General features: G+C 41.1%; 1 protein-coding gene across 2 annotated transcripts; it reads left to right on the top strand.

Moving 5' to 3' along the window:
* The first annotated feature begins 343 nt into the window (after positions 1 to 343).
* nomo (nodal modulator) lies at positions 344 to 16,250 on the top strand. 2 transcript variants are annotated; one of them, XM_085164136.1, is made up of 31 exons: positions 345 to 566; positions 1,075 to 1,164; positions 1,246 to 1,291; positions 1,405 to 1,505; positions 1,745 to 1,851; positions 1,973 to 2,045; positions 2,683 to 2,835; positions 3,024 to 3,161; positions 4,300 to 4,389; positions 4,515 to 4,620; positions 4,732 to 4,882; positions 4,975 to 5,152; positions 5,598 to 5,739; positions 5,866 to 5,997; positions 6,508 to 6,644; positions 6,744 to 6,831; positions 7,006 to 7,069; positions 7,156 to 7,251; positions 7,371 to 7,592; positions 7,833 to 7,915; positions 8,017 to 8,176; positions 9,669 to 9,795; positions 10,384 to 10,497; positions 10,635 to 10,762; positions 10,891 to 11,032; positions 11,228 to 11,311; positions 12,043 to 12,153; positions 12,286 to 12,387; positions 13,543 to 13,662; positions 13,775 to 13,867; positions 14,099 to 16,250. In XM_085164136.1, the coding sequence occupies exons 1-31, from the start codon at positions 411 to 413 to the stop codon at positions 14,228 to 14,230; spliced, it is 3,666 nt and encodes a 1,221-aa protein (XP_085020262.1). In that variant the 5' UTR covers positions 345 to 410; the 3' UTR covers positions 14,231 to 16,250. The 2 variants fall into 2 exon arrangements, with proteins under 2 accessions (XP_085020263.1, XP_085020262.1); XM_085164137.1 differs by lacking the exons at positions 13,543 to 13,662; positions 13,775 to 13,867; positions 14,099 to 16,250 and adding an exon at positions 12,832 to 13,507 and having other exon boundaries at positions 344 to 566.
* Positions 16,251 to 16,644: the final 394 nt, after the last annotated feature.

The following is a 16,644-nucleotide window of genomic DNA, read 5'->3' as shown; positions in this document are numbered from 1 at the left end:
GTTACAAATTGGCCATTGAAAAAGTAAATGGAATAATTACAAGGCCAACACAATACGCTAACACTATAGATGAGTTAATTGGTATTTTTCTCCTCCTACTTTAATTAGAGTATTTTGCAGGGTATGATACTTCCAGAATATGAAAAAGCAATGTCCTCTCCAACAACCGAGATGTTAGAAAATGGATCAGGGATGTTAGGGTTCGGTAAAAACATAGACGTTTGTAACTTTAACCAGAAGAGGGCAGTGATACAACTTAAAACGTTACAAGCGGCCGTGAGCGACGGAGAAAATGGCACCTCCTATCCGCCAGAGGTCGCTGCAGACGCCGCCTGTGACAGTTCATTGACAGCCCCTCAGCTGGTACGGAACCGGAGGCAGCGTGCGGTTGCTTGGCTCAACCAGTCAACATGCTCAGAATTACGATCCGGGCAGAAATGGGATCCCTTTGGATTTTGTTCGGTGTCATCTACTCTCAGTTCTTGGCCGTATCCTCTGATGATATAGTTGTGGCATGCGGTGGATTCGTGAAATCCGACGTTGAAATCAATTACTCTCTGATCGAGGTGAGAGTGCAAATGTCCCGGCTAGCGTGCTAGCAGCTAACCAGCAGCTAGCTGGTTTGTGGTAGAAAGCTAAAGGTTGGGCGGAGTTTTTCGTTTCAATGACAGTTTGAATGAAATGAATACAAAAGCAGTGTATTTGTGTTTAATCTGTTTCTGATTGCTCGCAAACATTTGTGAGTTTGGTCTTGTTTGACATTGATTTAGCTACTTACTAGATAGCTGATGGTAACTCAGCATTAATATCCATATATCACACAAGGCATTCACTGCTAATCCTAAAACCTGCAGGCGTTGATGAGTAAGTGCTCCCGTCCTAATCCCTTCTTTTTCACGGGCTACATGGGATTAGCAATTTGGTTAATTAAGATATTGAAATGAACTAAATCCAACAGACTAGATTGTTTCTTTGTTGCTAGCTAACATAAATCGCTCAGTTTAGTTATTATAGTATGAACACTATAATAACTTTCATTATGATTAATGATCACTGTGTGTTCTTAATTCTCAGATTAAACTATATACCAAACAAGGATCACTGAAATATCAAACGGATTGTGCTCCAATCAATGGTTACTTCATGATCCCTCTCTATGACAAGGTATGCCAGCAACGGATTTGATTAGCTCTAACTAATTCTTTCACTGATGGTGAATATAATCAAGCTGTCACTTTAATGCAGGGAGATTTCGTTTTGAAGATCGAGCCTCCGCTTGGGTGGAGCTTTGGTAAGACTCTCACAGAAACATCCCCATAATTCACAAATTATCATATAAAAGCCATTGTGCATTGTCCCATATTCTCTGGTCTCTTTTTCTTTTGGACTTTTAACTGTCATCAGAGCCTACCAGTGTCGACCTGCATGTGGATGGAGTCAGTGACATTTGTACGAAAGAAGAAGACATCAATTTTGTTTTTACGGGATTCTCAGTGTCAGGAACGGTGAGAATGGTCTTCTTGAAAAGAAATTTAGATTGTTATAGTATGTAGACAGAAAGTTTAAGAGTTAAGACCGTCTCTTTTGCAAAATGTGTGATTTTAAAAAAAATCTAAATGCAAGAAAACTTTGGAGCGCTTTAAAGCTTCTTTAACCAATGCAACAGAGGTTATTGATAAAATAAATAGTAGTATCAAGTGGTGATTAGTGTCTAGTTTCCTCAAATATATTGTGTTTTGCTCAGGTTCTGAGTAAGGGCCATCTCATGGGCCCAGCTGGCGTGGAAGTCAAACTCAGCCGAGCCGGAACAGGGGAGAAGCTCCAGAGTGTCACCACACAGCCTGGAGGAAAGTAAGTTACTCACACCTTTGTGTTCATCTGTGTTTATGTTTGTTTCTGCATTATACAGATGTTTGAATGAAGCCTCTTTCTTTCTTTCTTTCTTTCTTTTTTTGTGGTTTTTTGCTTACAGATATACCTTCTTTAAAGTACTACCAGGAAAGTATGACATCACAGCTTCTCATCCTTCCTGGACTCTCGAACAGGTTTGTTCACGTTGTTATAAGGCAATCGATATTGCAACTGCACGTTGCATTAAAAACGTGTTGTGTTATGAGTGCCTCATGTCAGTTTTTTACATCTTACATCCACCAAAACCCCATTTAGAATTAATGACTTATCATGCATGTCTTTGGACTGTTGAAGAAAGCTGGACTTTGCAAGATGTAAAATAAATGACACAAAGTGTAACTTGGTTCATATCTGATGTTATTAGAAATTAGATGAAAAAAGAGTGTGGTAAACTTTTAGTGAAAGATTTAAAATCTCTGTGTACAAAAATGCACTGTCAGATTTGTAATTGATGATGCGAATAAGCTCTCCCACATTATTTCCCCCCCATACCCACCTACCATCATACTCAGTACGACAGCGTCCCAGTTTCCAATTAAAGTACTGTCATTAATACTGTAGAGAATGCATGATCTCAGAGGTCTGTTTGATTCTGTATCGCTTGAGGGTAGAAAACTTCATTATTCACCTACTTGCTTAGCTGATACAGTTCCTTGTCAGGTGAGCAAGGTTATAACTAATGAGCTCCAGCAGTAATCACAGTGAACCTGACAGGGCCATTATTCCATCTCATAATGCAACTTATGGGCGACCTCTGCCATCTTCATACAGAGTACTACCTCAGTGCACGTCTCCAATGCAAATGCCCCGGCCGTTGACCATCTGGTGGTTGGAGGCTACGATGTCTCGGGGGAGGTCCGCAGTGATGGAGAGCCCATGAAAGAGGTCATCTTCCTACTTTACTCAGCCACAGTCAAGAGAGAGGTAAACCGCCATAATTTCCATTTTTGCACAGAAATGTCAACTTTTCATATCCGTTCTACATTATATGTAAATTATCACACTTTAACACTTTACTTTAACTTAACACATTTTCCACGTCTTGTAATTTCTGGAATATGCTGAATTTTGCGTTGCTCCATTGGTTCAATTTCAATGTTTGTCATTTCCAGGACATAAGTGGCTGTAATACTTCCCCAGTGGAGGGTGCAGATTCTGGGGACAGCACGCTGGCCTACCTGTGCAGCGCTCTGTCCAGAGATGATGGTGTCTTTGTCTTTCCTTCATTAGCCAGCGGCGAGTACACTGTGGTGAGTTATTGTCGCAAAAGCCAACAGAAGACTGCTGTCAATTTGAGCTATTGTGTCAGAAATGCAACAGAAGACCAAATGATGTATATGTACACAGTGCAGCTACTTTGATTTAATAAGGAAGTCTTTTCCCTTCGTGCCATAAGATTAGCTACATCATTTTCTGCTTTGTGAATTCCTATGTTGAAGCCTCTATTTGGCTGCTTCCATGTTTCCTATTTCTGGATGAGAGGGTGGAGTGTTTAATTATCAAATAGCGCCAGCAAGTTACATTCATTAACTCGAACAGGGCATTAGACAGTCATAGATACACGCTAATTAGCGCTGCATAACAAACAAATAGAGTACTACAATTTGATCCAAAAACTGGACCACAAATACAGCCTTAGTAATCTCTGAAAAGCACCAAGAGCACAAAAATGATTGAGTTCATGTTCAGTGACTTGGCTTGGCTGAGGTCAAGCTTAGCAGACAGCTGCCAGAATAGCCACCTGCATAGGTGTCCACCTATCAGTCAAAGCTGCTTCACTCCTAATTGAATACACTGGAACCTGAATAGAAAGTAAACAGGAGAGTTGGAGCGAGACACGGTAAAGTCAGTTGTTATCTTGCTGAGGAGTTAGAGGTGATGAAACTCACAGCTCCTTATCCAACCACTCACAGCAGGTACTCGTTATTCCATTACTCCTCTCAGTATTTCAAAAACAGCGCAAATTTAAATCTTGCTTTTATAAACTTGATGACACACACACAAAAATTGGACGTCAACAGTACTATTTGAACTCTTTAAACAGCTCTAACGCCATTTAAAGAGGTTTGGGTGATTTACTTAAATTAACCAAACAAAGACTTTCATAGGTTTGTGTTACAATATATTGTAATGACAACTACAACATGTTTTATGTTTCCTGTTTTCTAATCCACCCCACATTTAGCTAGGGAAGCCGAATCCAGTGCAGGAATTACATGTGTATGAACTTTTTTTTACCGATATAACTACAAGAGACAAGGTGGTATGAATGATGGGTTTTATGAAAGCATCATTTTTATTTGCGAACAATGAAATTCTATCTCCTCTATCTTAGAGATGTAATCGTTTTTCCATCTAAATGTGCTTCTGTGAAATCCTTCACTTCAGATACCTTTCTACAGAGGAGAAAGGATCACTTTTGATGTTGCTCCTTCTAGGATGAATTTCAAGGTGGAACACAACAGCTTGAAACTAGAGGTAAAGAGAACTGTTATATCTTAATTTTTTAAAATGGTTATTATTAATGTGTATCAGCAGGTTTCAAAAGGAAACAAGTTTTGTGCAAAATATTCAAGTTTGACATTGTGTCTCTTTATGTGTAGCCCATCTTCCGTGTGATGGGCTTCTCTGTGACTGGCCGGGTTCTCAACAGTCCTGATGGGGAAGGTGTGCCCGATGCTACAGTCTACCTAAACAACCAGATCAAGGGTAATCACAAAAGAAGACTCATGTTTTCAGTAGAATATCGAACTATAGTTTTTGAAGTGGTTCTCTGTCACACTTTAAACTGTAGCTTGCTTTACTACTCTGTCCTCACAGTTGTCAGCAAAGAAGATGGCTCTTTCCGGTTGGAGAACATGACAGCTGGTACCTACACCATCCGTGTCAACAAAGAGCTCATGTTCTTCGAGCCAGTCACAGTGAAGATCGCTCCTAATACGCCTCAACTTCCTGATATCGTCACAGCAGGGTACGTTATAAGAATTAAAAGCTTATTACATAAATTTAGCTGCAGTGTAGTTCTTCATGTTGTCATGACTTCCTCGTTTTGGTCCAACACAGGTTCAGTGTTTGTGGCCAGATCTCCATCAGCCGCCTGCCTGAAGGCATGAAGCAGCAAGGTCGCTACAAGGTCACTCTGACGCACAAGAGCACAGACAAGGCTTTCATTCGGACTGTTGAATCTGACCATCAGGGGGCCTTCTGCTTTCAGGCCAAACCCGGAGACTACAGTGTCCATGTAAGACTCGAGCAGCATTTTATATTTATATGACATATCCATATCTTAATTTTTATAACCTCTTATTTAATCAGTTTGAAAGCGAATTCAAATAGTATTAAATATATACAAGAAACTGACATGTGTCACGCATACTAAATTTTCAGTTTTAATTGGTGAGCCTCCTAAAAGACGAACAGATGTCATGTTGTCTAAAGCGCAGATGGTGCTTTTTACCCATATTCTATGATATTTGCTCATTTACGGCTTAACAGTTGCAACAAATCAACATCTGAAAAACTCATTTGTCATTGGAAAGCAAAAAACCCAAATCTTTAACTTTTTTTTCTTCAGAAATACAGATTCATCTGTGTTATCAAAGCAAAGCAGTTAAGCTTAGTGTTCATGTAGCTTTTTGATTAAAAAATATGGTTTTAAGCAAAAGGAAATTTGTTTGTGTGTTCAGGTATCTCTACCTGAAGCAGAGGTGAAAGCAGGCCTGGCTCTGCAGCCTCAGGCCCTGGACATCTCCCTTGTGGATCAACCACTCACAGACCTAGTTTTCACCCAGTTCATGGCTTCTGTTTCTGGAAAGGTGTACTGTCTGGGTAAAGTCTTATTAACTTACACTTTACAATCGTTTTGAGAAGACAAAGTTTACCAAAGATGCAGCTTTAATCCATAAAGAAATGTTTTCACGCAAGCCAACCTTGTGTTCTCTGGTTGTCCTCTAGCTTCCTGTGATGACCTCTCTGTAACCCTGCAGCCAGCGAGTAGGCAGGGGGAGAGGAGGGCAGTGGCTCTGTCTGGGAGCAGCGACATCCTCAGCTTCTCTTTTGACAGCGTTTTGCCTGGGAAATACAAAGGTTTTAAATATACTTCTAGGTTTTTTTTTCATTTAAATGTAAACTCTGCATGCATTCAGATTTTCACTGGAACAACTGAGTCAAGCATTCTGTACAATATAAACCCCTCAATCTATGCACACTTCTATTTGAAAGTTATAGTAGTTATTCTTAAATAGAGAAATGAGCAGGTCATCATCAGCCTTTCAATCACTGGTTGATAGCAGCAGCTTTCAGCAGGCATGCCATTACTCAACTAGTGTTTCCCCACCTTCTGGTAATGTGGATCCATCTGTTCATTCCACACAAACTTTGATCTGCACACACTGCATGTTTATTCAGTTTATAGTGTTGCTGGGACAGTTTTTATATATAATATGTGTGCAATCATTTTTTTTAAATTCTTTTTATTCAAAGATCCTGAACGGAACTTGTGATATTTTTCCACCTATAATAGTTTAATTTACATATTTCTTTTTCCCCCTGTCATTTAAAATGTATTTCTCACTCTCTAATCTTTACCACTTGTAGTAAGTATTTCTCACGAGGAGTGGTGCTGGAAACATAAGTCAGTGGAGGTGGAGGTTCTGGAATCGGACGTCTTGGGGGTGGAGTTCAGACAGATTGGCTACATTCTGCGCTGCTCCCTTTCCCATGCCATCACTTTGGTTAGTAATCAGCAGCTCACTCCACTTGCATTACATGCTGCCTGTTAGATCAGATGCTTACACTTCCATATGTATTATTGAATGTGTGGTGCTGCACAGGAGTTCTTCCAAGATGGCAGCAAACCTGAAAACGTTGGCGTGTACAACCTCTCTAAGGGAGTCAACCGCTTCTGCCTCTCCAAGCCTGGTGAGTTTCTTTCTTCTGACCTCTCATTAGCTCAACATAGGAGAAATTAGCATAATCAAAAAATATCAGACTGTACCAACTGTTCCCCCGTGCACAGTCAAAGAGTCTATGTCAGACTTATCTAAATATAACACTGGAACGTAATCATTAATCAGCTAAAAATGGCTTGTCCAGGTGTTTACAAAGTCACCCCTCGCTCCTGCCACCAATTTGAGCAGGACTTCTACACCTACGATACGTAAGTAATGCAACGCCGTGTCTTTTTATTTCTGGGTTAATGCAGCCAAAGCATTCTAATGACTGCTGTTGACCTGTGTGTAACAGTTCAGCCCCCAGCATCCTGACCCTGACTGCAGTGCGGCATCACATGACAGGACTCATCACCACCGACAAGACTCTAGACGTCACAGTCACGATCAAGTAATTATGACTCTGCATGAGTAGTCTCATATGCTCAAATGCTGCCGTGCATTTGCGTGTTTGGTAATGACCAGCTTTAGCGTTTTTATTTATTTTTAAATCCTCATCCCCCTGGTCAGGTCGTCCATCGAGAGCGAGCCGGCACTCGTGCTGGGTCCGCTGCGGAGCCTGGAGGAGCAGAGGCAGGAGCAGCAACTGCAGGAGATCGAGCTGCGCCGTCAGGAGCGAGAACGTCGTGCAGCTGAAGAGGAAGGAGGTGCCAGAGATGATAGTCCTCCTATCCAAGAGAAGGCTGATGAACTGACAGGCCCTTTCCACTATGAGTTCTCCTACTGGGCCAGGTCAGTTTTTGCTCTTTAAAATACCACGTAGGGCTGACGGCAAAAGCTTCTCTTCACTTTAGTGTTAACTTGGAAATTCCAGCTTTATATCTCTGTAGAAAATTTACAGGACTTGAGAGAACTTAAGAGTGGAGCTCTGACATCTGCTAATAATAACCATCACAAATCAGAGGCTCACTTGAGTCTAGAACTGTTGTTCGTCGCTGTTAGTGATTTTTTTCTTTCTGTGTAAATATGCAGGGCTGGTGAGAAGATCACAGTGACTCCCTCCTCGAAGGAGCTGTTGTTCTACCCTCCTGAAGTAGAGGCAACTATCACCGGAGGTAAATTCACACAAAAAGAAAGTCTATTGGAAACCTTAAAACGGACTCTGATACAACCCACGCAGGTTATTCTAAATAAACCGTATCTTTGCTGTTGACAGAGTCGTGTCCAGGTCGGCTGGTGGACATCACTGGTCGTGCAGGTCTTTTCTTAGAAGGCAAGGTGTCACCAGAGCTACAAGGTGTGGAAATATCTATCACTGAGAGAGGCGCTGCTACACCACTCATTACTGTGGCCACTAATGAGATGGGAGCATACAGGTATGAGAACACAATGATAAAAATAGGGTGTGTGAAAATGAGAGAGAGGATATTCAAGAATTTTTCATTTGGCTAATGCTGCCTTCGGGTTCTGCTATAAATGTTATTGCCTTAGCAAGTCATTATACTAACAGGGTAGTTCATAAATGCTTTTTTTTTAAAGAATAAGTTTTTTGGCCTGGAGTGAGGTGTGAATTCTTTTCTATTTAGGACCAAAAAGATAAAGTTAAAAAAGGAAAAAAGTTGAGATTCATGGCTGTGGGCGCAGCCATCATCATTTTGTTACTGACTGAAATAACCCAACAACTGTTGGATTCATTACCACAGAGCCACAGATGTTCATGGTGCCCAGAGGATGAATTTCAATGACTTTTGTGTTCACCTGTTTTTTCCTCTTTTCTTTATTTGAAGAAAAAAAAAAAAAACCCTGGAAACTTACGAAGCATCAACCAGGCTAGCATTTTTACAGCAGATATTTTTGACTCGTCATAAGAGCGAAAGCACAGGTGGCATTAGAGACATTGGCGCTGAATCAGTATGCAGAAAAGCAGGGCTATCAAGCCTGTGATCTGCAATCTTGATGCTGTTGTAAGCATCTTAGTCTGTAAAATTGGGGTCACGGGGACCGCCACAGGGCTGCAAGTAGACTTTGTGTCCTTAAAGCAAAGAAACATGCCTTTTTTTCTTTCACATGAGTAAAGCTTGTATTGTATGTAGTGCTGTCAGCGTTAATCTCGTTAAAATGACGTTAACGCCATAACCGCATTAACGCGGCAAATCTCCATTAGCGAGTTAACGCGGATCGCCCCGTGCGTGAGGCTGCACGGCGTTAACGAGGCACATTGACGCCGAGCAGCTGGCGGTTATGGCGTCATTTTAATGAGATTAACGCTGACAGCACTAATTGTATGTATGTATTTTTTTTCCATTGTTTTAGTATTGACGTTATAATAGGCTTTATAGATTGGCTTGTGTTCAAATCACGTTGCATTTAGTAATTGTTAGGAGAAAAACCTCAGGAAAGCAAAGAATCACGGGCCCAGAGTTACTTCATGTACATGGACGATTTCTGTGCACGATCTGTCAACTACAGAGTCAGTGCAGAAATGCGCACCAAGCATCTGCTCAAACTTTATTATATACTGCTTTACTCATGGGTGGAGTACAAGTTAGGAAAAAACAACTTCTTATCTGGTGATTGCATACGAGGCTGCACAGGATGCAGCCTTGCAAGACAAAGATGGACAAGTTGATTAACGATCTTGTAGTGGGTTAAAACAATACATGTGGGTGTTGTCTAAACTTGAGCAACTTCCTCATGTGATCACTTTGTTCCAGCTAAAGAATTTGCTGACACGCTATGTACAGGCATTACTGTGCAATTCAAATAAGCTAAACATGAAGGTAATAAGGTAAAATCTTTTGACAGTAATAAACAAGTATCTTGAAGAAATTCCGACCTTCACTTAACTTTCCCCCCGCTTTTCTTCAGTGTGGGTCCGCTCCACAGTGACCGGCAGTACGACATCAGTGCAAGTAAAGAAGGTTTCGTGCTGAGTCCCGTGGAGGGCACCCAGGGAGATTTTAAGGCCTTTGCTTTGGCTGGCGTCACCTTCAAGGTATATGCAGCCATCCTCACGTGCATGTATTACCTCCCAGTAATCATCAGACGTTTAGGTACTTTTTATATTTGTCCAGCTGTTTGTTCACAGCTACTAACCCTCACTGATTATGGTGGTTGGACATGAGATAAAGAAGTGGCATAATGAAAAGTACTGGTTACTGTATGTTTTGGAAAAATGTAATTAGAAGTCGGATCATTTTTGTGTTTTGCCGCGTGCTGTCAGTACACTGCCTTTGTGCTGCCCTTTGTTAAAAGGATCTGCAATTACCTACTGCGACCGTGAGATCCTGACACAAACGATCAGTATTAGTTTCCTTTTCACACTGTGTGATGAATTGCTTTGAAATCTTCTGCTCAGCATTGACAGAGCTTTGGGCCCATGTTTATTTTTCACTTGTACATCTTCTCTGAAATTAAGCTTACCTGTCAGCCTGATTACACCCACAATTTGGCGCTCACTCGAGCCGCGGGCTTTGATTATATTTTGTCCGTGTGATCTTTTATTGTGAAAAGATTAAAGGGGTTTAATTGATTCGGTCCCTGTCTAGCAGTAAAATTAACAAGTATTCTGTCTGTGCTGTAGATCAAATCGGAGGACGGTCAGCCTCTCGCCGGCGTGCTTCTTTCTCTGAGCGGGGGTCAGTTTCGCTCCAACCTTTTGACTCAAGACACTGGCATCCTCACTTTTAATAACTTGGTAAGAAACCTCTTTTAGTAGTATGTCAGACTGCCAAACATTGTTGGTGGTTGATGGTAATTCTAGGGATGCTTTGCCCTGTGTCTTGGTTCACCTGTCCATCCTGTATTTTCTGCTTCCCACCTTTTCTTCCTCAGAGTCCTGGTCAGTACTACTTCAAGCCCATGATGAAGGAGTTCCGCTTTGAGCCGGCATCTCAAATGATTACAGTGGAGGAGGGTGAAAACCTCAGTATTGATATAACTGGAATCAAAACTGCATACAGGTAAATGAGTGTACATTGTCCACTGTTAGCTTGCAAGCATAGGAATATCTTATATACCTATACTCATCTGCTGGTGGGTACTGCAGCTTGCACATGTGCTCATTGCAGTCTTGTACACTTGTCCTCAGCTGCTACGGAATGGTGCAGTCTCTCAACGGGGACGCAGAGTGGGACGTGGCTGTGGAGGCCGTGGGTCAGGGAGACTGTAGCCTCTACAGCGAGGACACGGTCACTGATGAGGAGGGCCGATTCAGACTCAGGGGTCTGCTGGTGAGGACGGGATAAGCTGTTAAAATAAGACCAGACTTGAGAATTGAAACAGATCATGGCCTCTAGGTGTTGTCTTGGATTACTAGGGAAACTGGTGGTTTTGCAAAGTGTGATTTGTAAGCAGTATATGATTTGCTCAGTCGTAATGGAGTGTATGTGATTATACCTCTAACTCATTTAATGTTTTTCTTGCAGCCGGGTTGCAAATATCTCATTCAACTGCGAGCTGAAGGCAACGACCACATAGAGAGGGCCTTGCCACAACACAGAGCTATAGAGGTAGGCAGCAGCTTGCTTCAAGTTTGTCCGGTGCAGATGTTCAGCATCTTTGGCTTTTAATGGGGTTGAGAAATTACAATTTATACCACGTTTCTTAGAGCTTTAAATATGAGAGGGGTCACTTGAGTGTCATGAAGGCACACATGCTTAAGCATAACTAGTTAGTTTTACATGTTTGGCTACATTTTTAGACTTTTTGTAGTAGCTAATGTTGCAGTTATCTATGTTTAGGAAGTATTTTGTTTATGACTTAAAAGCTGTGGGTCAGAGTTGACTTGGATTACTCTTGAAGGCAAAGCTGCTACTAAATGAAAGTTCAAGAATTTTGCACACATTTTCAAGTCGTACTCGCACTGCTTTAACACTTATGAAAACTATTAAGGAGGCTATGGAAAACTTTAGTAATTGAATTGTTAAAATAACTGTGGGAACCCTGTGATTATGACTTATCGGCACCCTCATCACATGGGTCCTTTCAATATTCAGAACAAAAGCAGCGATAATCCCATTGCCAAAGTTTAAACCTCTCACTTCATAATTTTAGCTTGTCTGAAAAGTGCTGCGCTCCTAATCTCCCTCGCAAGGCTGGAAATGTCTTAATTCCCTTTAATTCTCTGTTATTATCACACCGTGTGACTTGAACAGAAAACTTTATCCGTGGTTCACATTGGGTATTTTCTTCACAAGTTTCATTGTTACATCTATATAATGAGCTCTATATTCCCTTTCAGGTTGGCAGTAGTGACATTGAAGGGGTCAACATTATCGCCTTCAGGCAGATCAATCAATTTGACCTCAGTGGAAACATCATCACGTCTCCTGAACACCTTCCAACACTATCAGTAGGGCGTTTAAAACTCGGCATTTTTGTCTTTCTTTTGAAACTTTTAAGTCTCTACAAAGCTTTTACATTAGCTGTAGATAAGTTAGACCTGTAATCATTTTGCTTTACCTTTACACTTTCCCCCCCCCAGGTGAAATTGTATAAGAGTGACAATCTGGACAATCCAATCAACAGCGTCTCTCTGGGACAGTCCCTTTTCTTTCACTTCCCTCCTTTGGACAGAGATGGCGAGGTAATTCAGTCTTTTTTTTTTTTAAATTCTTTATTTCTAGACTATTACTTCACGAAGGTGCATTAATCAACACAATTTACAAGGGAAAAACAAAACGAAAGAGAAAGAAAAAAGAGAAAAGAGAAAAGGAAAAAAAAAAAAACAGTCGGGAGTGACCAGTTGGCTAGGTTGGTGGTTTCAAGCTTTGAAAAGAAGATTCGGCTTATGGGTATTGGCATATAGGACCCACATATCCCAACACAAATGGAACCAACCCACCCTGTCATTGACATGAGCTGTTACCTCCTCCATCCTATAAATCTCTAGCGTAATTTCCCACCATAATGACAAGGTCGGTATATCTTGCAAGGACCATTTCTTAGTTATACTTTCCTTACTTGCAACAAGTAAAGCTCTTCACAGACATGTATCATTTTTAGACCAGTTCTGCGGTATACAACCAAGGTAATTCAGTCTTAAAGAGCTCCTGTTATGCTTTTACTGGTTTGAGTAATGAGGTCGGTGTACGTTTAGTAATCCCAGTAAGCCAAAAGGTTCATGTTTCAGACCACTAAGACAATTCTTTCCTACTATTAGACATGTACAATGTCAGTGTGAGAAGACATCCCTATCATGGTTATGTCAGGGACAGCGCTCTTCATATGCGCAAATTTACCACCCACATGCTGTTCAAACCTTCTGTTTAGCAGTAGTAGCCAATCAGAAGAAACCTGGCTTAAAGGGAGAGCGGTTTTAAAGAGAAAGGAGGTAAAACACCTTTCTGAAGGTGGTGCAGGCCCTCAGTTCAATGAGGCCGAGTATAAGATAAAAGTAGGATTATTTTTCAACTGTGAAACATGCAAAGCAACTTGATGGTTTTTAAGCCAGTATTACTAATATATAGTGCTGTCAGTGTTAACGCAACATTAACGTGCTTAAGCTGCATTAACGCCGAGTGACCCCTCACACTAATCTGCGTTAACTCGTTAACAGGGATTTGCCAATTTTGACGCGTTAACGTCGGTCAGTTCACGTTAATGCTGACAGCACTACTAAAATATCATTTACTTAGTCCTGAATTGCGTATTTTACGTAATTCATAGTTGGCTCTACGCAAAACATGACCCAGAATACACTGCTGTTTATGCATAGTCACCTTTCTCTTCTCTTTTCTAGAGCTACATACTGATGCTATACTCCACACTGTCCCGTTCCCAGTATGATTTCACCCTGCCTCAAGTCTCCTTCACTTCCACTGGCTACTACAAACATGTCACTCTTACCTTCCACCCCACTGTAAGATACAGATGTTTTTAAGTATATATTTTTCCTACAAAGAATATTTGTTTTGTCTTATTTGTTACAGAACAGTATGTTTCTATATAAATGTGTGTGCACTTTCCCACAGCGTAAAGTGCCTGACCAGGATGTCGCTCAGGGGTCTTACGTAGCTTTGCCGCTCACTCTACTTCTCCTCTTAGCGGCCTACAATTATGAGAAGGTACAGAACAAGTTGCATCTAATCAAGGCAGACTATTCAAGCAAGCTTTTGTTTGATTTTTCAATTTCTAAATGTGAGGAATAAATGTCACTAAAAGTGAGCCTTGTCCAGGCCAAGCCTATAATGTATTAATACCCTGTAATTCTAATAGTTATCGCACGGTTGGTTTTTATAGTTAAAGTTTTTGATCCAGTAAGCTTCATTTAATGCCTTTTCCTGACCTGTTTGCAGGTGATTCCCCTTTTGTTACAGTTGGGGAGCCGCATCCAGGGAGTGAGGAGCATGGCTCAAGCCAGCAGCGAAAGTGCTGCTATGGATGAAGCCAAACGTCAGGCCAAGAGACAGAAAGCCAGGCGAACATGAGGTGCACATTAAGCCACATCTTCGTACACTAAATTGCCCGCTAGCATCCGTGACCCCAGCATCGGAAAGCAATGGGTTGCCAGGGTTACACTTCTTCATTGTTACCAACCAAGTGCTGTGTGTGCTAGTGAACTTTTTAGCTTGCTAAGGTGCGTTTGAAACAGGGCCCAGGTGAAGCCCAACATGAACCACTCAACACCCTTTACCACCACCTCCACCTCATCTGCCACTTTGATTCACTGGACCGATAGCTGACATTTTACAGACTGTTTTTTGTCCACAATTAATCTTAGGCTAATAAAATTGTTGATATTTGTAATAGAATATGAGCCATTTTTTATATTTGTAATTTATCCAGGTCAACAACAGCGTTTTGTGGGTTTTTTGTTTGCTTTTTTTAATGAGTACAATGCTTATTTTAATAGTCCTAACAATGTTTGGGACTGTGAGACATTGTATGCCTATCAGCACTGGGGCCAAGTCATTAAAACGTGGCTTTAATTTGATGAAGTGTTAGCTTAAAGCAGCAGTTCTCAAACTTTTTTTCCTGGCATGCCTCCATTTAGATGCTACACACACACTTTCTCAACATCAGCAAAGTTGATTATTTTACATACATAAATTATAGTCATAAAGCTTAATTTAACTTTGTATTTTTCCCTGGGTCATCCGCAACCCTCCTGCAGTGGATTTATGCCCCACCAGGGGGGCCCGCCCCATAGTTTGAGAACCGCTGGCTTAAGGATATTTAAGGTTTCCAAACTATGTGCTGGTCTTTTCACAAGCTTAAAATGTTTTTAACTTGATGTGTCCCCATGGACTTGATCTAAGACTGAACTGAGCCTTATAATCCCATCACAAACAAGGGACTCTGTAACTTCCAGTTACAAGTGAAAGACAACCAAAGATGTTAACGAGCTAATATGGTTGTTAGTCAAATCACATCACACAATGTCAATCACCAATGAAATACTGTAATGCATTCACTCCTGGTGGCATTTTATTAGGCGTTAAGTGTGATGTTAGACTTTTTGACTCCTCCGTTAGCTCAGGTACAGGATGTGGGAAATTTTGGTTTGAATACTGCGTTTTTGTTTTCTTTGAAGGATGTGCTGCGGTGGCGGGGTAGGGAGTGATAGGGCTAACTAAGAGTTGATTAATTTATTAACATATGTTTAATCAGATGTGAACGATAACCTAGTTTGAATGCTATGACATGTTTTTTCAGAAGTGTGGTTGATTTCGTTTTTTTCTCATTTATATTCCATATGTGTGACAAGCTAAATTAAATTTCAGAAGATCCATGTACTGAATTGAAAATGAATATCTACAAAGGGTCGTTCATGACCTTTAGATAAACTTGATGAGGCAGGATTGTGATTTCATAAGCTCATTGTCTTACTGCAGAGCAGTTTAATGCACTGTGAAATCTATGTACCCCAGCTCTTTTTTTTCTGTATTGAATTCATCTGAACTTAGCGGTGGCTGCCTTTTCACAGAAAGATGAAAAGGCCACTGACTATTTACTGAGTTGAAAGATATTCCAATTAGTCCACATTCAGAAGTTGATTACTTTGGTTGGGGTGGGAGACGGAAGATGAGGGAGGTGGGGTGTAATTGTCATTCGTTCAGAATCTGTTAATTTTTTCAGATAATAAATAAAGTTTGACTGGAATAAGATTACCTTTTTTATGGCTTTACCTGTAGGGGGCAGTGTAATGCTATAGGATAATATAACAGGCAAGAACTGTAACTCCTCATCCTTTAAATGTTACAGTACAAAACTCCTATTATATCAGTTCTGGATCACAAGAAGTCGACTCAGAAAATCAATAAGTCTGAGTCTGACTTATCTCATTACTCCCCTTCACCTGAGCAGTACGTGTTATAAAGTGCCTTAGGGCAGTGGTCCCCAACCCCCGGGCCTCGGACCGGTACCGGTCCGTGAGTCGTTTGGTACCGGGCCGCGAGAGTTGAGGCTCAGGTGTGAAATGTATGGTTTTCATGGTTTTTATCAGTTTTCAGCGTTATTTTGTTATTGTTTTTATCGTTTACTCGGTTTTCCTGGGTCTTTTCTTGTGTGTTATGAATGAATCTTCTTTTTTTCGGTACCGGTACTAGTTTTATTTTGTTGTATTTATCCGCGACACCTTAAAGGCCGGTCTGTGAAAATATTGTCGGGCATAAACCGGTCCGTGGCGCAAAAAAGTTTGGGGACCGCTGCCTTAGGGTACATTAGAGAACAGCCTGCACAAGTTGATGTTTTGGGAAGCGAGGTTAAACGGCTTAAATAACAGCAGAGCTGCCTAATAGGAATATGTTTCAACTGAAGTCCTATTGTTTTAGTGTGAAAAGGAAGCTTACGCATGAATAACAAATGTGCTCTGCGCTGTCTTGAGAACTTCACCCCACCC

This window comes from Neolamprologus multifasciatus, chromosome 6, assembly GCF_963576455.1.
Source record: "Neolamprologus multifasciatus chromosome 6, fNeoMul1.2, whole genome shotgun sequence".
In the NCBI taxonomy this organism is placed as follows: Eukaryota; Metazoa; Chordata; class Actinopteri; order Cichliformes; family Cichlidae; genus Neolamprologus; species Neolamprologus multifasciatus.
This window is presented reverse-complemented; position numbering and strand designations above follow the sequence as displayed.